Raw genomic sequence first — 22422 nt, forward strand, 5'->3', positions numbered from 1 at the left:
CGAACACGATAGCATATGATCAACAAAATAGTATATGCAGGTCTTCTCTGAATTCATCCATTTACTAACACTTTCCCAAAATTTGCCATTATCATTCACGTACATTTATCATCTACATCTTTTATTTTACAGATCATAATTGAGGGTTGCTATCGCTACACTCACACACACTAAATATATATGCTTCACAGAATCTATAAATGTTTGAGATAATATTGAAATATTTATTTTACGTAGTCTAATACATTTATTGTTCACACTTCCAACAGTGCTAGAACAGTGCTAGCGCGATAAATACTGACTAGAGAGTTCTGACGTGAGATTGATATATTATACAGGGTTTGGGCAGAATGTGAACAGCAGTCGGAAAACGCATACATGTAAGTTTCGAGCGTTGTATTACAGCATATTTTGCTGTTGGTAATCTTATCAGTATTCAGTTCATCTGTGAATATGGTGAAATAACGTTGGTGTGTTCAAATGGCAGACTTCATAGACCCTTAACAAGGGGAGATTGTTGGTGCCCGGTTGATCTGTGTCGAAAACGTCTGTGACGAAAGTGGCAGCTGTCGTGGGAGTACAAAGAGAGCAGGTCTCAAAACTCATGCGAACATACACAGTTAGTGGGGAAACCACCTCAGTTAAACTTAACAGTGTTCGAAAGATGATAATATCAGACCGAAGCGAAAGCACATTAAAACAAATTGTGGTAAGAAATAAAAAGACAGCTGCAATTAAAATGACTATGAAATTCAATTGCCACCGAGAGATCCCATTTCCATGAAAACAACTCCCAAGAAACCTCATAAAATGGATATTCATGACAAGACTGCTATAGCCAGGCCCTTGATGAAACCCATGGGCATTTCTAGCATGTAAAAATTGAGGGGGATGACTAGCATAAAAAGTGGTGTAGACCCCAACTAAATTTACTCGAAAATCGATTGGTACATAAGAAGTTACTTGAGCTAGCGGGATCCAGTTTCTACCTCTTATTAGTATGATTAATCATAATTTTCTTCTATTACTGTTAGGTCACTTGCTATATATTTAGAAGTCTCTATATACTATGATCTTTATGAACCTTTATCTTAATGTAGGATTTGTACCATTTATTTTGTATTAATCTAATTTTCTTTTTTCCTTCCATTGTACCTTCTACCACGTTACGCAAAGTGCAATTTAGGAGCTCCCTAGTAGCTAAGCGGTTAGCGTACGCACCTTTGGCGTGGGAGACCCCGGTTCGATTCCCGGCGGGAGCTCATGTGGTTCGGATTCCACGTTAATCAGTAGGTCCACGCCTCATATAGCCTCGCTGCTGAAAGGGACGCTAAACTAAAATCAACTCAACTCAAAGTGCAATTTTTTTCAACAATCTCTTAACATAATTTTATTATTTTACACTATACTCTTTCGCCCCTACTATTACTAATGCCCTCTATTGTTTTATCATTCCAACCAATTAAGTTTTTCCATTCTCCTTAACATACAAATTTCGGAGAACTCTAGTTCAATATAGTCGGGGGAGAAGCTAATGAACCCATGAGTTTTATATGTAAGATTTTTTAGCTGATTTTAAATGATTTTGGGGTTCTGATTTCTAATCCGATGAGTTCTCTGTAAACCTTGGGGGGAAACTTCGCAAACGGAGGGTAAAGGGTGGTGTTCTCTTACTTTCCATGTCTTAAATTACTGGATTATCTCAGAATAATTTCATTTTTTTCATGTCCTATTGACGGTAAAATTCTAATTCATACATATGTTATAACTAACCGTACTAGTAACCAATTAAAAGAATTTGATAATTTGCTGACAAATGTCAGGGTTGCCAGCTATCAATAAAATTTACAGAAATATTTTTTACACAGAATATTTTATTTTACATATTTTTCACGTAGAAAATATTAAGAACAAGAGAAGTATCATATATACCCCAAAGATACAGTGCTTGAACTCTCATATGTGCTATGAATAAAAGCCAGACAATCACTGGAAGGGAATTGAGGAAGTACATTTTTTGACTTGTAAATATGGTTAGTATAAAAATAACACATTCGGAACAATTCAGATATATATATATATATATATATATATATATATATATATATATATATATATATATATATCTTTTGAACTATTTCCAATTTGTCTCTTAATCATTTCAGAATAGCCTTAAACGTGTTCGTTGCGTAGAAATTCTACTTCCTCTCCTGAACGTCATAGTTACCAACTATCACGGAATTATGTTTTTTTTTTTTTCTATTTTGAGTCAAATTTTTAGTTATAAAAACGTTAAAGGAAAGAGATCTATGCAAGTATATGCAATATTTTTATTTACTCTTCATATCAGTTTGAATACGCTATAATTGTAGGAAAACTGGTTATTCGGGAAAGCTATAATTGTTACAGCGAAAGGAGAAATTTTTCTTTTGTAAAATGGAGTCATATTTTTTTTACTGTCTAATTCTAATTTTTCACGCAGTACAACAAACGAAAACCAAACCAACTATATTTTTGCATCAGTATCTGCATACTTACTTGTTGTTAAAAGCATTAACGTGTATTGTTTGGAGAAAAGAGAAGCATAGTACAAAACTTTATCAGCATCAACGCACAGAGAAAGCAGTGGACTCCTCTTCATCACTCTCTTCTGTTTGTTCCAGTTCATTCATATACTCAATTTGGCAGGTACAAAACGATGTGCATTGCGGTGACCTACCAAGGCAACCACAACCACGATAGCATCCGTTGTGCATGAGCAGCTAGTTGGGTTCACTACTACATCAAGCGCTATTGGTATATTTGTGGGCTACCTACGAAGTACATAATCTTCTGCAATATATGGCAAAAATTTCCATCTGAAACCTCTTGGATCTAGATCAGGAGGATTAGTTTGTTCAACTGATTTCAATATGGCTGTCTGAAGATCAGCTTGCTTATAATACTCCTATAGTGCACCAACAGTTGGAGAAAGCTTAGAAAGAGATGGCAGACTTGTGATTGTTTTGATAGTAATCTTTTTCTTCCATATTCCAGCTAATAATCCTTTCCTAAGATAATAAGAAATGTATCACACTGCTCTGCTGTTAGACTTTCTTCAGTTTTCGGATTGCCAACTGCTTGAAGTGTGCCTCGAAACTTCGACACAATATTCAGCATTCGGCCTTTACCAATCCCAGCTGGAGATGAAGTAGTAGCACAGCCAGAATATTCACCATAGACGGACTGTGCACTCTTGCAACTTCATTTATGTCAATTGCTTCTCTGGATCCAGTACATTTTTCCATTAAGATTGGTGTAGTTAGCATTTAAACATCTACACGATATGCAAGCAGTACTAGTACATCCATATCATCATACTTTACCCGTATAGTTTGGTCAGGATCATATTTAGCCTCCCTAAGAACTATGTATACCACATTTACGTCAGCTTCTTCTTGTATTGTTGGTTCACCCCATAGTCCTCCTCTCACTTCAATGGGGGATGGTTGTGATCCAGTGATAAGCATTATTTGAGATTAATCTATGCTAATGTCCATGAGTGATTCTGTGATTAATGAAACAAGTTGCCTTTTCGTATTCATTAACGTCAATACGAACGCTCTTTTTTTGTAAAGGAGTTGATAATGTAAGTTTATATTGTCGTGAATTTCCTTGTTCTTGCTTCCTTATTGTTGCTGCTTTGATGCTATTCTCACAGTATCTGTCGAATACTACATGCAGAATATGGACTTGTTTGAGCTTACTTTCCACCATTGCTGTGAAATGTCTTTACAGTAGCCGGATGTTCTGGCCATGATACGTGCCAGAGCATTAAATAACCGTCAAGAATGACAGTTTGATGGGTGCTTACTAGCAATCTTGCTGATTTCATTACTGCAAGTGTGTGTTGAAGCACACATTTTGGGGTTTCTCGCATTTCTCCTTTCTCATTAAACAGAGCAGTTGGAACTGGAGCAAATTCATGGTAAAACACATCATCCACATTAACCCATTCGTGCATAACGTCCACTGGAGTGGACACTACTGATTGGTTACGATTGTGTTCTGTCGGAACTCTCTACCCGCAACCCAAGTGCATTCTTTTTCAATAGAATTTACCTGGGTTTCCTGATGATCTGAAAGTTTCTTCCACCTAGCGTGAAACTCTGAAAGCACGGGTGTGACGTTATCGGTGCATACTTGAAACAAGCAAGAAAGAGGCGCGGTGAGTTCTTCTGAAATATATGCTGATATCTTCTACGGAAGGTGTGCCAAGCAAGTGATATTTTTTTCCTTTTCTTTGTTACAATGTCTGACATCATGATATTATCAGGCTTTCTTCTTGTATCTACAGACATCATCCAAACAGACATGTCCCATGTAGTGGACAGCATGCACTTGAAGCACATTTGTCTGCAATAATCTGTCCACTGTAATGGACTTCATTCATCTATTGAAGATATGATTGGTTTTACGACAAATGGTGCTTGCCACTTACAAAAATATAATTGGAACCTCTGTGGCAACCAATAAACCTCTTCAAGACTTCTTACTAATATATGTCAGAAATCTGCATTCAATTTCCAGTTGATGTCACTACACTTGACTTCAATACGTTATGGCAGACAAAATTGGTATGTTCATAACACCTCCAAAAAAGACCGTCTTTCCTGAAATCAGGAACATGTAGACCTGTACACACAAACTGCCATGAACATATGTTACTCAGTATATTGAGGATGACGGAAGGGAATCAGCATAAGCAAATGAACAAAAAGAAATTGAATATCTTTCTCTGACTAGAAGCAACCAATACGACAACAAGCAAACTTGAGGTGATCAAAATGTGACAATAAGTTTTATCAAAGTTTTTCTCCATTTCTTAAAAATAACAATGTAAATATTACAGGAAATGGACAAATTGATTTGTTTTGACAGTTGTTTACAGATGACGTTGTAAATGACATTGTTTCAGACCCATATGTATGCGAATCAAAATGGCAAGGAACACGACAGCGTTGGTCTTACGATGAAGTTTTACATTTTAAAGTTTTAGCTGACGTAATGTCAGTAAACCGGTATGGAGGTATCTTCATTTCTATGATAATTCACAGCCTCGAGATCTGAACGACAGACTTTATAAATTACAATATGTACTGAATAAACTGAAGGAGAGATTTGAATTTGCTGTGAATGATGAAGAGTATGAATGCATTGACGGGCAAATCATGCCATTCAAGGGTAGACGTAAAATAAAGCAATATATACCCACGAAGCCGAAAGCTTGGGGGTGACATTTTGGGTAAGGGCACAGAGTAGAGGTTACATGTACGATTTTGATGAACATGTTGATTTTTAACTCATTACTTGTACCAAAATCACTTTGGCAAGTTTTCTACAATATAACGTTCATTCCATTTATTTTTAGTGTAATTTTGCAAACTTTGTGTTACAATTCAGAAATGATTATCTTACCCAAAATGCATGAAGTCCATTCAAGTGGACAGATAAAGATAATGATTAAATTCTGCTAATAAAATATCAAATTTCAAAATTTTCGATTTTACATGTCATCGTACATAAGAACAATTTGTAAGGAAAAAATCATAATCATATATCAACGAGAACATAGTTCATGCATGAAAGTGTTAATATCACGAGATGATACGAGCAGGCCTATTGTACGAACATAAATAACACTGTGGTCAATTATAATTATCAGTTGGGAATAACTTCACTGATTTCGTAACGTCTAACATCTGGTCCTCTTGGAAATACTTTGAAAACTTCCAGACCATTTACACACAAAATCAGTCAGGTTCTGTGTTCCCACATTAACAGCGTCTTTGTACGTTTAGTGCACTCTCACGCAAACTTGGACCACCTTTTGCAGCCAAGGGGGTCGGCACATTTTCTCAAAAATTCACGAATCTTCTCGCGATCTGCACAGTCAGCTTGATACGGGGACCTGTCTCCTCCTTGTGATGGAAAACAGTCCTCATTGTCCAATTTCTTCATATCGCCTACGTCTTTCTGAATTTGACCAAACACGTTCAAGGAAAGAGTCCATACAGCTAACGTTTTTGGTTGCGGGATAAATCCAATTACACCAGTAAGTCCATGACCATATCTCATGTATGTACTTTCGATAAACTAATTAGTCCATATTCCATTCCAGACAATCTTTTTGTGCTTACTACGTGTTCACCAGCAATGAATTTTGAACCAGTCTGATTCTTCTCAGATATAAATTGGTTTATGATCTCGCCTAAACAACACATACGTTTGCATGTTTGTAATTTGCAAATTTTTCGTTTGCATTAATGTGTGAAAAGTTACTATTGTACTGTTACTGCATCAGAAGAAATATGTAGTAACAGCACTACATTGATGAAAACAAAATTTCTGATAGAATTTTGCTCCCAATTCTTGTCTCCCTTGCTCGTCTGAAATTATATGAAGAGTAAATAAAAATATTGTATATACTTTGCCTAGATATCGTTTCCCTTTACGATTTATCACTAAAAATTCGACTCAAAATTCGAATAAAAAACATAATTCCGACATAGTTTGCAACTATGACGTTCAAGAGAGGAAGTAGAATCACTACACCTCGAATACGTTTAAGACTATTCAGAAATGATTAAGAGACAAATTGGAAATAGTTTACAAGAAATATATATATATTAGAATGTGTTACTTTTGTACTAACCATATTTAGAAGTCAAAAATTGTACTTCCCCATTTTCCTTCCAGTGATTGTCTGGCTTTTATTCATAGCTGATATGAGAGTTCAAGCACTGTATATTTGGGATATACATGATTATTCTCTTATTCTTAATATTTCCTACGTGAAGAGTTCGTAAAATAAAATATTCTGTATAAAAAAATATTTCTGTAAATTTTATTGATAGCTGGCAACCGTGACATCTGTGAGAAAACTATCAAATTCTTTTAATTGGTTACTAGTATGGTTATTTATAACATATGTATGAATTAGCATTCTACTGTCAATAGGACATGAGAAAAATGAAATTATTCTGAGATAATCCAATAATTTAAGACATGGAAAGTAAAGAACCCATCTTTACACCCCGTTTGCGAAGGTTCCCCAAAGTATAGAGGGTGGCACTCATCGGATTCGAAATCAGCACCCCAAAATCATATAAGATCAGCTGAAACTATATATAAAAAATCATGGTACGGCTAAAAATTGTGTCTTCTCCCCTGGACTCATATTTTCTGTCGTCTTTTCGTAATGTCCACATTTCTGCTCCACATACTGTAATACTTATAATTTGACTTTTTTTTATCTCTCTTCATTCGGTGACTCACATAGTGTGCTTCTGATAATTATCAGTGCAATCACATTTCGCACGTTGATTTTTATTTATCGTTTACATGTCATGACTTCGTTAATAATATTACTTTAAAAAACTAGCCACTTTTTTTTTGTTCGAGTTCCAAAACTGTCACAACCTCAATCATTCAAGCCACCATTGCTTTAAGATTTTTCATATTTACTTTAATATCAAATTATTGAGTTTTTCTTTATCTTCCTTGACAACATCATAATTTTCAATTCAGGTTCCGCAACAGCAGCTGTACCATCTGGAAAGAAAGTGAACTAATCCTTCTAGTTCACATCAAATTAACCTATTCTCTAATCAAACTCTTCTTCGTTACTTTCTTAGAAAGCAAATAATGCCGTTGAAAGCCTTTTCTTTTTTTTACGAACACCTCTTCCAACTTCACTATCCTATATAATTTCCTTGTATTCCAATTTTAAATGGTTGCTTCTATAAGTTTCTTCCGAACCTTGTCTTTCATTTCATCCCAAACATCTTTCATATTGCTCAGTTCAAGCAGTGAAAGCCTTTTCTAAATCCACGAATGCTACTCTGTATACTTTCTTCTCTCTGATTTGAAAGCTTTCGTTACTTTATTCTATGGAAACTAGTTGCATCTTTCTGCTTCGTCTGCTTCCAAATCACAACTGTTCAACTTCCTTATTTCTTCATCCATATAATCTCTTTCATACATCCCTCCTGGGTTTTACAATCTCCGGATCTCAACATCATCGAGACATTGTGGTCTGTTTTAGAAAATCATGTTTGTCCCCTTTTCCTTCACGACTATCTCTGCTGAAAATTGAATGTGTAGTGCAGGAAAAGTGATGCAATATTCCATTAAGCACGATCCATCCCTCGTCTGATTCAGGGTGTTTTGGTGGTAAAAGGTAGTTCTATACCGTACTTTTCACTCTTTTTTGGCTTGCACACATTATTTTCCAGAATTCCTGTAGTTTTTGAGGTGAATTCTTTCCCGTTTTCTCCCACTTTCTTCACTTCACCATTTTATTCATTTCCACTTGATAGCCGAGACAAGTAAAACTTATTTATTTATTTATTTGAGCTGAAGTAGAACACGTTATTACTCAGTTTCTGTAAATGTGCTGTAGGTCTACTGTAATACATATAAACTGTTAGAAATATAAAGAACGATCGCTGCTACTTTAAAGATTTGGCAGTCAGCGATTCTGAGTATGTGTTTAAGAATATATTTACACATGGCGTGCATATTAACGTATTTGGCAAATGCACGAACAAAAGCTACTTTGTAAACTGTCTAAATCACATTTTATTTGTCTAGTTTTCATTTATAGATATCATTAGTATGTGGTATACTCAGTCTGGTAATTAAGTAAAAAAAAATCTCTCTCTGAGTTTTAATTCCCACGGTAATACCGGCTAGGCTAAAGGAGACGGTGATGATGAAAAATGAATGAAATATTGGAATGAAGAAAGTAGGAGGAAACGGGGGAACACCGAGAAAATACACACGGTGTTTGTCCACCACAAAGCTCACTCGGCGAGAGCTAGAATCGAACCAGGGATCCCATGCACCAGAGGTGAACGCTCTACCACTAAGCCACCGTGGCCCCAGGAAATTAAGTAATGAAACACATTTTAGAAACAATCACCATCTAGCGAACTGCTTATGTATTACGTAGAGCTAATTTTGATCTTCAAATTGGTAATAATGCATGATCCAGTATAAACCGTATTGTAAGTAGCCGGAAGCCATTATCATGTCAGCTCAATGGAACAAAGAACAAATACGTTTAAACTGAGGAAATGCGCATCTGGGATTATGGAGTTGAATGAGCTATGGGTATGGAAATGCATATTTATCTTGTATACAAATATTCATATAGTATGCGAAGTTCAAACTTCAGGAAACTCTGTTAGATAAGAAAAGGCATGGTCGTTAAATTGCTGCTCATAAAGAGATACTCATTGGAAAATTGAATTACCGAAAATCGTTGTGGGATTGTCAGTTTCAGTAAAGAGTATTATTTAAATGAGTGGAACTCTTCTTTCTTACTTACGTTCTTTATTTTTATATTCTTAAGCATGATCATCCGGAATCTAAAAACAGGCAGTTAGATTATTCTTCACGACAAAGCATCGATCACTATTTACTAATAAATTTTGGTTCTAATACAGTCAGTGTGAAGGGAATAGGGAGTTTTTAAAATATTTTTGAAGAATTATATCCTGCTATCTAGTAAATGTATTATGAACATTTATTTTTTTTCCTATTAAACAATTGCTAGTAGTATAAAAGATAAGTGAATCATCCAGTTCCATAACGGCTCTTGTCCATTTACATAAAATCTTACGAAACTTAGAAAAATGTAGGATCTGCATGTTTTGTAGAACAGCGAACACTTCAGTGTGTTCATGAGAAAAACTTGAGCATCCTCAAATATTTCTAGTTCTACAAAACGTATTAATTCTACAGTTTTTCTCGGTTTTCTGGAACTTTCTGTAAATGGACAAGAGCTGTTATGGAAGTAGACGACTCAAGTGTACTGTGATTTTCGTTCAATTGAGACATTTTCAAGGAGCTAGTAAAAGTTAAGCGGATGCTTTGACTTCTCAATTTTCACAGTATAGATCGTATAGTTCATGAAAATATTAATGCACCACAAAAATCAATACGAGAATTGTACATTATTAAAAATAATAAACAGAAATTTTTATTATCATCTCTATAGTATTTTCTTATCACATTTACCAGAAATTGAGAAGTTTCTATCACGATAGAACACTATGGCTTTGAGTTGACTACTTCGTTTTAACATAGGAGTTATCTATTCTAATGCTCACAAACAATTGTAGTCTTTTTCTTCTTCTATTGTCTTCGTTCTATACAATTTATTCCCAAATAATGCTTCAACCAGCTTTATCCACTTATTCATTATGCTTAAAAATGAAATTTTAATATCTATTACTCGTAAGTGGGAAACCCAAGTTCGACTGCTGACGGGAGCTCATGTGGTTAGAATCCCACGTTAAGCTGAAGGTTCATGTTTCATATAGTCTTGCTGCTGGAAGGGAACTCAAATCTATCCATCCGTCTACTATTGCTAATACTTCTCCTTTATCTATGGATGATTTAAAATTTACCACCTTCCTATCAGCATTATTAACAATGACGGAACCAGCAGTAACGGATTCTGCTGGATATTGGTTTCGGTGACTTCCTCAAAAGAAAGAGAAAAGAAGACCCCGGACGCGGAACATAAGATATTTTTCAATTTTCCTTTCCTCAATGTTTCAGACTCTGTGCCGAAACCAATTTTCCGAAAAGGTTGGTTCCGGGCTTGGAACTAAAATTGATTTGCTGAGCAAATCGATTCTGATTCTAGAATCGAAACCGATATTGAAGTGGAAACGTAAGTGTATAAATAACAAGTTAGCAGCTTAAAAACTGGCTATATTGAATAAACAACTGTAATTTATAAACTATGTTCATGTTCCTTACTAAAATATATTCTACTTGACACAGACTTGTGGATTTTATATATGTAATTACAACTTTATTTCCATTTAATAGTGCCTGTTAATGGTAGAACGGTTCATGTATGTTGACAATAAAGCTTCTTAAATATTTCACTGTCGTAGTGAACGTAGCGGAGCGGCGGTTGTTAACTATTAGGAATTAGCATTACTCACAGATGAAGTATTGCTGTTATAATAAGACATACAGAATGGATCATTTATCTTTATACGCCCTTGTAACATTTAACAAATTGATACAAAAACCTGAAATTTTGTACCATCAAATATTAGCAGGAGGACATTATTCGACATACACTACAGTACAACCAGATTAACAATGTTGCCAAACCAACACAAAGTTGTAGTTTCTTTTAAATGACACTATGTCAGATTATCACATATTAAAACAAAAATTATAATGAACTTGTTATACAGTGTTCCAAATTAAGGATGCTACAGTACCACATACAACGGAAACAACCAAATTTTGGAGGGTTGAGTTGAGTTGATTTTGAGTTTAACGTCCCGTTCAGCAGCGAGGCTATATGAGACGTGGGCCTACTGATTAATGTGGAATCCGAACCACATGAGCTCCCGCCAGGAATCGAACGCGGGTCTCCCACGCCATAGGCGCGTACGCTAACCGCTTAGTCACGGAGGAGCTCGATTTTGGAGGTTTCTACAACAGTAACAACACAAGTAAAGCAGACGGGAAAATGCATATCGAACGCACCTTAGTGTCAAATGCTGCGTTAATCATATGAGTATTTCGAACAATTAGAAACACAGTTTCAATAAATTGACAATTTGACTTTGTTCAAAAAACTTTATTTCAAAAAAGTGTTTAAAGAAGTATCATATTCAAAAAATGAAATGAAATGAAATCTTTCAGTTTTACGTCCCACAATTATGCCGGCTAGGCCAAAGGAAACGGTGGTGTTGAGAAATGAAGGAAATGATGGAACGAATAAAGTGGGAGGAAACGGGAGAACCGCGAGCAAACCCACGCAGAACGGTGTTTGACAACCACAAGGACCCTTGATGCGAGCTGGGATAGAACCAGGGACTCCACGCACCAGACCAGACGTGACTCCACGCACCAGACTGCTCTACCACTGAGCCACTGTGGCCACATTACCACATTAAATTATGTAGATGGTTTTGAGTAGACATACAGAACATAATACCGTTTACTTCAATTTGAAATCTCAAACCACTTCGGAGATACGAAAAATTGTTTTATTGCTTAAAACGGCATATTTGTGGGAAATTTTTGTAACCGTTGTTGCTTTCCTTTGCTCCTATTACATCTCAATAATAGTTTCGGTAGGAGTAATTACAACAATTTCTCGAAATTACATGATTTTGTGCAATGTTTCAAATTTTACAATTGTTTGTTTTATCTCCAGAATGGTTTGAGATATCAAATTGGTGTAAACGGCATTATGATTTTCAGATCTATTAAAACTCATCTCTGTGATTGAGTGAGGTACTTATCTAAGCATTTTTTGCAATTAAGGCTTTTGAAAAAATCAACTTTCAATCCTTTGTAACTTTGCTGCTATTCATTCGAAATACATCACTTCATGATTATAGTATGAGACTATTACTCATACTTTAGATGTGATTTGATCTGTCCATCTCGCGTGCATCATCATTACTGCCGTGGAGGTTACAAAATTTGGATGTTTGTGATACTGTGACGTCTCTAGTTTCCAACACTGAATAACAAATGTGATATAAGTTTTACTGTCATTTGTATATTTGAAATATGCTGCCGTTTCAAGAAACGTAACTTTATTTGGGGTTGACTCCCGACGGTCCGGATCCCATATTAAGCTGTGGGTTCCTGTCTCATATAGCGTCACTTCTGAAAGGGACTCAAAAATCAAATCAAGTGTTTGGTTGGCAATACTGTTAACCTGGTGTTACCACACAGTAAGACAAACAATGTTACCCTGCCGATATTTGCATGGTAAAAAATTCAATATCTTCTCTCTCTCTCTCTCTCTCTCTTTCTCTTTCTCTCTCTCACACACACTCTTAGGTTAATAGTTACAAGAGAGTATCAAGATAAATGGACAACAAAAGATGTACACACGGAAAAGAAAGAATTTTACAGCTGACAAATTTTGTTTTGCCAATAACTCATGAATAAATTAATTAATTTGAATCTTTTCGCTGTTATCCTTAGAATAGTTATAATTTGATATCTTGCCAATATCGGCATCCTAATAGATTAATTTATTGTTCAGTTATTAGGAAAATAAATTTTGTCAACTGAAGAATACTTTCTTTCGTAACATCCTTTGTATCAAAAGTCCGAGGCTATAGGCCAACTCTCATCGTGAGTCAAGATTTAAAAAAAAAAAAAAGTTACGGAAAATATGTGGTTTTAAACCAAAAATGGTATTTTTTTCAATAGCACCAGCCGTTTTGGCTCCACACTGATAAAGGGTCCCATGTTAAATGAGAACGTAAGTTTTTAGTTCAGCAGGGTGTTCGAACGGAACATAAGGCCAGAAAAAATGACATGATAGACGAACACATTCTTGTATGAGGGAGCCTAGAACGTCTCAAATTCGTTTCTCAATAATGCTATATTATTGTTATGATGAGGGCCCAAGGGAACAGCCTGTTGAACTAGCAACTTTGCTTTATCATTTTACAGAGAGCAACTTACCAGTATCAAGTTTAAACTGCTGATGTGATTGGAAAAATCCCAGCATTTTAGATTGAAAACCATTTATTTCCCACAACTCTCTTTCTATTTATTCGTATTTTTATTCATAAGGAACTTAGTCATATGTATGTATGTATGTGTGTGTATGTGTGTGTAGGTGTGCGTGTGGGTGTGGATAGTGTATGTAGGTACGGGTAACGCTGTTGACGTTACTCCTGTAAATTTCTGGACGGGGTACTATGCCCATTCTTCCCTAAACTTGGGCTTAACTGTCAATGAGACTGTTACCAATCAAGTTAGCGACCCCGAAAACTGGATTGTACATTAATGTCGGTAATTTTCGACATTTTATTTTCCACTTCTTCTCATCCCCATACGAATGGGGGTGAACTTAACGGTTATCACTATTTACTCGGTTTATATCATCGTGCTCCAAAGTATTCTTGCAGCTTAGGCACAAGAAATGAACTCTTATGGAGCATAAGTGCTTTATTTACTTTCGATAGGTTCATTGTTCTAGTACTTAGCTGAAGTTCAACTTTATCAAAGTGCGATTTTAGGGAACTGTGCTTTGCACCTTTTGATTTGTCCTCGTAAATGTAACGTATTCACACCGCCCTCATCAATTACTAATTAGAGGATACTTGTCTTAATTCCTAGGCAATAATATATCATTGCCAGCATTGTATTTTCTACGACGCCTTGCCTACTAAACTTATATATCCCTATGCCTACACAAATACAGTAAAAAAAAAACTTATAATTTTCTTATTTTGAAGAAGCTTTCTAGTAATATATCGGAAGTTATAACTAATCCGTATTTTTTTTAAAAAAAAAGAAAGAAAAAGAAAAGAAGAAAGCTGTAGAGACAAACAAGTAAAATATGACATAAACCGTTAATGATCAGTCCAGTGGCCAATAATCTATAACGCTGAAATGAACAGTATTTTGTGTTAACGCAATGAACTTACTTTCTGATAATTTCCGTCAATCTTTTTGTAAGTTTGGCCATAAAGGGTGGAGTCACACAGAATAACTTCAAAAGAAAATCGATCTGAAAATATTATAGAATACTTACGTGTGTTTCTTTTATCAATTTCAGTCGGCACTTGGAAGGAGATCAGCTTGGTTGGAAACAATTTCAGACGTACTGATAGAGATGGAAGAAGTTACGTTGATCAGAATTCATCAGCACATAGAGCACTGTTTGTCTCCAAATACTACTACTACTACTCTCTTATTTCCATGATGCTATTCTGGAAAATTTTCAGCGCTGTGTGAAGGGTGAAAAAGGACTAAAGTTATGTTGTTGATGTAATCTAGTATGTGAGTAAACAGTATGAACATACAATTTATGAAATGTTTAACGGTTGTTGTAATGTCTGCTTTGGTAGGCAAAAGAGTGAAATGTACCTGGAAATATGAATATGTACTTGTGTTGAAACTCGAGTTGTCCTTAATTGCTTGTTAACTTTTGTTAAGTTGTTGTATTCAGCATTGATGTGTTGCAATCTTGTTTAACTCTCACGTATGTAAAGAGTTGAATTACCTTAATGTGTTCTTAAAATATTGAAGGTGCAGTATGAAGAAATGCACCTTTATATATTATCAGATAATGAATATTATTATTATTATTGTACAGAATTTTCGATTATTATTAGGTTTTTCTCTCATAATGAAACGAAAAGACAACCTAAATTGTTTTGAAGTGTCTTTATTACATATTGCTTTTTCTTCTCTATTGTGTATTCAAAATACACTTGCAAAGTAATATTCACATAGTTAAACGTAAAATGTGTTAAATGTTCGTAGAAATTGATGTATGCCCATAATTGTACTTCTGATTGTACTATTTAAATTTATACTAAAGTCTAATAGAGTTTGTTGAAGGAAAACAAACTAAATCTCTTGCGGTTAGGTCTGAAGGTGTTCTAGAAAAACTCATTCTACGTGTTGAAAACTTAAAGACATTTTTAGGTTTATTTATTTACAAGTAACTTTAAGAGAGAAGAATGAAGAGCCCTTAATGTACAATTCTGTGTATATTATGCCGATAATAGCACAATGTCGTTGTATTTTTGTATCACAACAGAAATATGTTTTTATGTCAATTGTTGTAGTGTATTATCTGAACATTTGTGTGTGTATGATAATTACTTCTACTATACAAGCAATTACTTTTTAACATTTTCGTTAAGTGAGCTATCTAACTCCAGCAACTTACCTTGTAGGAAACAAATTGCTGCATTTTTTTTCGAAAAGATTTAGTGCCTATTAAGTATATTGCTGACTTGAGACATCAGATCATCAGTCATAAGTATTGTGTTGGATGTAATAAAGCCAACTAATTCCTGATTATTTCCATATTTTTAATATCGTTATCGTATTAAAATGAAAGGATAGTTTTAACTGATTTAAATGCAGACAAGTACCGAGATATTGTTGTACACAAAACTATTTCAAAATGAACGAAAAAACACACAAATTGGGTAAAATACTTAAATTATTGTTCATAGTGCACATGAGGTTTGAGTCTTATTGCTCCAAAGCTAATGTGTATTGGATACAAGAAGTTTAACTCATCAGAAAGTAGCAAAGCGTACATATCTAAAGTTTTATTAATAGTAGGTTTAAAATAGCTTTGCAACAAATTAGTTACCTTCAAATCTTTTATTACTGTTTGTTTAACCTGTATTTGATGGGTATATGTTGCTATATAAGTTACTAACTACGCACTTGTATGTTATAATTTCGATTTGCACTATACTTCATAGGAAATGGTTGTACTAAGAAAATGTTTGGGTAATATTTTCTGTCTCGTTGGTATTTACGTGAACACAAATGTAGATTTGGATGTTGTTAAGATATAAATTTGCCTTTACTTCTGGAAAACATAAGCAGAAAATCTGTAAGAGTAGGTGGAGTTTCAAGACCAGACAACTGTGACAATTCAGAAGAATCGTTGTTTGGCATGTACATGAGAAATCTGATATTTCTGTACCGTCAAAAATGTGTGTGTCATAGACAGTGTCAAATTTGTTTATCAGTGAAATGAAGATCAGCTGGTGTTTGGCAGTAACATTTGTATATTAGTTGTGTGTGTTAATTTTTCTGTCAGAATGAGTAGACCTTGTTCTTACTTCTACTGGAAGGATGTATCTGTGATAACTACTGGATTATTTAAATATTAAGTAATTAAGAGGAATTTGTTGCCAAATTTAGTTGTCCGTCTTCTCTATTAATACAATTAACCATAACTTAATCAGCTTTAATGACTTTTTAACCAAATGGAAGATATTAAACCATATACTGTCTATGAAATGTAAACATCAGTGTCATTTTGCAAATTAAATTTCATTGAGCAAAATTGGATGAAAATCAAATTAATGTCTAATTGACCAAAACCTGCAAGAACAAGGATAATGTTCAATCTAAAATGTAAAGATTATTATTAGAATGTTGTTTATTAAGTTGTTTAATATTCGATTATTTCATGATTAATTTCTTATCAGATCCAGTAAGAATTTCGCGAGTAAATCAAGTTTTTTTTTAATTAATTTTATGTCTTTCACAATATAAGTCAATTTCTCTAACTGGTAGTAATCAATTAATTAATTGTTTATATTTTTCGACTATGAGTTTGCAGTTTTATTTGATCGAATTGTAAAGAAACAAAACTAATCGTAGAACTCCACAATCAGGTGTGCACTTAGGTAAATTTCTGATTGCCAGGTGAAAACATGCAATTAGAAGATAACTTATCACAATCCTATGATCACACAACCGCACAATAAGGATTGTGTCCACGACAGTTTAAAACTCTTGAGGTCTCTAAATAATTTTATAAGCCTTGAATTTCTTACTTTCATTGATCGATGGTAGTTGCATTTATTCTTAACTGTTGATTATTAACGTAGGGTCCAGCAGATTCCAGCTTATACATAGGGTTGCCATAATTTTTTGATCCAAAATACGGACAAGTCTTAAAATGGTCTTAGAATGACGACCCATAATAGATACGGTGCCCAAACTCAGAACAAATGTTTTGAAATTTCTTACCTAAATTACGGGCATTTTTGCATTTCATGCTTTGTACGATACGGACACGAACATGGAGCCAAAAATACATACAGTCCGTACAAAATACGGACATATGACAACCCTACTTATATATTTTACTAGATATATCTTTTTATTAAAAGCTTCAGTGTTAACATATACATAGTGTTGATTGTTGGCAGTTATTTTGCGGCTTAGGGCGCATAGATTCCCACGTAAATGAATTTGTTATAAAATTACCACAAACCAAAGGAATTATTATATTATTATTTTTTATTCCAACTATCATGCTGTAAACATTTTATTGGTTGCGTTTGTGAAGTTCGACATCAGGGATGAACAAAATCTCTAAGGAAATTAGTTGCTGATGTTTTAGACGAACAAATCAATGCTAATTTCGATAATTTCTTATTTGGGCCTGATCATAAGGAACAAGAGTACAGTCATCTGCTAAGAGAAAATGCATAATCTATCCTAAAATAAATATGTGAAAGTTCACTGTACTATCCTCACTGTGGAAAGTATATGTGTTTGGAATTTTTGTGTACAATATGTGAACAGCGTCTGAATAAGCATGGGTCATTAGAGAAATGAGAAGACTTCTCAATGTTTTTATACTATCAAGAGAAATTTAATATGGTTTGAGAATGTTTATTTTGTAATTTCATGTTCATCATGAATATTACAGTATATCTGAATAGAAACGTTACTCATATTGGTTCTAATTAGTGATTGCCGAATACCTATGCATATCGTCATTATAACTTCATTAGTTCTGTTGTATTACAGTTTCAATGTGCGAGAAATTCCTAAACTCTAAAGAATTTCTATGACTATGTGTCCTTCTACAAAGTATTCTTGAATTCAAATCGAACGTGTAATTTTTTACCCGTTCATTTTATATCGAATAAATAAAATTTAGTTAATTTTAAGTGCTTGCAAGATTACATAACGCATATGGTTCTGTTGGACCCCACGTTAATAAAGAATGGTTAAGGAATCAAATAATCTTCTTTTTATGGAAACCGAGAACATTACTTCGTTTGTCCTTAGGACTGACGTCTGTTTGTGTGTAACTGTTCAGTGTTTGACTTAATACAGCTATTTTTGATATTGCATTAGTTATACTTTCATGCGTGCACTTTGTGTGAGAGTTTGGTGCTAAGTCAAGCAACTCAATCTAAAAGTTGCGTGTTAGTGTCTAGTTCAGATGCTAATTTTAAGCCAGACAGACGACATAAAATAAATTTTGAATATTGAAGAGAAGGTTTTACATCTCCTTCCCTAAGTAAACTTAAATGTAGCGAGTTAATTGCAAATAATAATGTGATTATTGTAAATAGCCTGATTTTTAAAACTGAATATGTGGCTATTACTATTTTTGGTTGACCAAATTAATATTAAAATAATTCGCTTCAGCAAAGAGTAGATAAGTATCAATTAATTTACAAACAGAAATCTTTGTCTATGAATAATTTGATGCTCAAAGTCGGCACTCAGACATTTTGGGAGTTTAACTCAATTTATTTATTTTCCGGAACAATTTCCACAATATAACCAACATATTCACATAATCCAGTAAGGACCCTTCTGCTCTGATTTCAACTCATAGAAATAATTACTACCTCAATAAATCTAAATCTCTATTAATTTAACTATCCACAATCATTAACTATAAACGAATTACAATATACGTGTATACCAGCATTCAATTTCTATTTCACATTGTCATTGGCCGATTCAATTACTCGTACTCTCACTCCAAACATTCTTTAACTTAAAGACCTCCAATAATTATTTAAAAGCAAGGATTTCTCTTATACTGAAAATGTAAACTATATTTTAAAAGACAAAAGAAATAACCCTGGACTGCATCCCAGTTATTGTTTGTATAGTATCGTACGTGGAATGACGAGATGACTAATAATATCAGGTTATTCCGTGTCAATTCAATCGATTTTTGATACCCACCATCTCCGATATTCTTCAAAATAGGAGAATATGTTTGCTTACTTAAACTGTGAACATCACATAAATACAGGATGTCCGGAATTGGACTGATGGTTTTTAAAAGTGTATAGTTTTAATATGGTCAGAGATACAGAAGAAAAAAAAACATGAATTTTAAAGGAGTACTCAAAAAGTTTATTTGGTCTTTCTTACAAGTCATTCTAACTCAGTGTAACTCCACGTGAGCTCCATTAGTAACTCTTACAATATCTAAACTGAACTCAATCTCTCTCCACGTATTCTGTAACATCTGATGTGTTACTGAAGCAATCGCATTCCTAATACGGTTCTTCAGTTCGTGAAGGTTACGCACCTTTTCACCAGAATACACAAGGTATTTCACATACCTCCACAGGAAGATGTCCAGGGGGGGTTACATCAGGAGAGCGTGGAGGCCACCTTATTGGCCTATCATGGCATATCCAACGGCCAGGAAATTCAGTATCAAGGTACTCCCTCACTTGTAGGCTCCAATGTGGCGGGGTACTATCTAATTGGAATATCACTTGAAGTTGCAAATGTAACTGGGGAACAGCAAAGTGTTGAAGCATGTCTAAGAACACATTTCCTGTTATGGTTTGCTCTATGAAAAATAAAGGGTTTTTAACTGCAAAGCACACCAAACATTCAATTTGGGACTGTCTCTAGAATGTTCTATGTACGCATGTGGACTCTCAGATCCCCATATCCTAACATTGTGTCTGTTAACACAGCCAGACGGGTGAAAAGTTGCCTCATCAGAGAAAACAGTGTTCAATAGGAAATTATGGTCATAATCAATCCTGTCCAGAATTTCAGTAGAAAATGATACTCTCTGTGGTTTATCGTTGGGCTTAATTTCTTGCAACAATTTCACTTTATGCGCGCGCAAAAGTAATCGTTTGTGTACCACATCGTACACTGTTGACTTTGGAATTGCCAATTGCATGCTCGCTGCGCGAATTGACTTCCTCGGGCTACGTGAGAAACACTCTCTTATTGCTTCCACATTTTCTTCTGACACACGTGATTTACCAGCGCTGAATTGTTTCACTACACTCCCCGTTGATAAAAATTCATTCTCCCACACCTGGATATTGTTTCGTGATAAAGCATCCTTGGGGTAAACACGTCGAAAGTTACGTTGAACTTGAACAACACTTTTTGTCTCTGCAAACCACCACACACATTGCGTCTTTTCGACTGCCGACGCCATTTCTGTTTATCTGCAATACTAGCGCCGTCACCGATAGTTGTTGAAGTATGAAAATTTCTCAAAAAAAAAATTTTTTTTTTGAGTTTTCCTTCAATATGAATGTTTTTTTTTCTTCTGTGTCTCTGACCACATTAAAACTATACACTTTTAAAAACCGTCAGTCCTATTCCGGACACCCTGTATATCTTGTGTATGTTGTGCTGCTTCTATGTAACAGCCATTACAAAATACGAAAGTGACATGTCACAATCACAGTTTTCAGCAACTCCTTGAACAAATATCATTGCACCACTCGAACTACTACACTTGGAAACATGATTCTTGTGCCAAAATAAGCGTTGATTATTAAAGTGTTTAGATTTTCTATTACTGTGAGATATAATTTTATAGTTTGTTTTGACAAGCACATATAGATACGATGAATTTTCATTATAAATATTTTCCTCAGTTTAAGGAGTTGCTCTATCTTGAAAATTTTTAATGTTTGCTCATTAAATACCTAATACTATAGGGAAAAAAGCACTGTAGGGAAAGAATATTTCCCTAATACTATAGGGAAAGAAATATTATTTTGCAGAAATGACAGGTGTTTAAAAAACTTTGGTTCCATATTACTTATTAGTATTTTCTTGTAATGCAAATGTTGTTTTAATTCTCCATAGCACTTAAAATTTAGTTTATGACACATGTTACTGCGAGCAATATTTTTCATTCCTCCTTCCTATGCGGAACGAAAAAGAATTCATCTGAACGCAAAGTCTTACAAGAAATTTGAACACCTCGAATGGGCATCTTAGTGAATCATCACCACACCTTTTTCTCCCATTCTGTCAGGCATTAAGAAACGCAGAAATATGCGTTTAATTGTTTTAAATCAGAAAGCCAAATACCAAATTTCGATGTATCTAACCTTATGGGAACCTAAGGAATGGTCATCTTACATACAAGTTCGAAGTTTCAAATGGGAAGAGGACCATTTCGAATACCAAATAACACCTGCGTGAACTCAGAAATCGAAAGCTGTATTTTTTTTTTTTTTCGTATCCTATATGGCCTGTGCATTTTGAACACTGGAAGTTTGGAAAGCCTCATCGTCAGTGACAATTTCTTATCCATAGGTGACAAAAGAACATAGGTGACAAAAGACTTGATACAAATCATCCTGATATCAGGGAATTTGTAGTTTCAAAGAAATTGCAGAGGACTACAACAGACGGTGCCCAGACTGACGTCTAGTATTGCACAGTAGTGGTCGCCAAATTCCGAGAAAGTGGCGCTGTGGAAGATAAGTCACATAGTGCGGAACCAGAAACTGCCACTAATGAGGAGACGGCAACGACGATTGTAGCATCATTTGTGAATAATCCTCAACACAGTGCTCGTCGTCTCTTACTAAAAAGTGGTATCTGCAAGTCTTCCATTATCTGGATATTACACTCCAATTGCTGGCATCCTTATTAAGCTGCACATGCAACATAAACTTAATAAGGGTGACTCAGATCGACGGGTCGATTTTTGTACTTGGACTACAAACCAACACGAACTGGATACATCGTTCACAAGTGGCATATGTTCAGCGACGATGACTATTTATGTTTGAATGTGGAAGTCAATCAGCATAATTACCAGTACTTATGTGATAG

General features: G+C 34.7%; 1 protein-coding gene across 1 annotated transcript in view; it reads left to right on the top strand.

Annotated features, from left to right (window-relative positions):
- The window catches only part of LOC145688544 (uncharacterized), a 258781-nt gene extending 237919 nt beyond the window's left edge, over positions 1–20862 (top strand). Inside the window, exon 3 of the mRNA XM_081762929.1 lies at positions 14618–20862. Within this exon, the coding sequence (XP_081619055.1) occupies positions 14618–14796 (179 nt within the window). The 3' untranslated portion in view covers positions 14797–20862. The remainder of the gene's footprint in view (positions 1–14617) is intronic.
- The last annotated feature ends 1560 nt before the right edge of the window (positions 20863–22422 follow it).

Source organism: Thermobia domestica, chromosome 6, assembly GCF_964235325.1.
Source record: "Thermobia domestica chromosome 6, izTheDome1.hap1.1, whole genome shotgun sequence".
Classification (NCBI taxonomy): Eukaryota; Metazoa; Arthropoda; class Insecta; order Zygentoma; family Lepismatidae; genus Thermobia; species Thermobia domestica.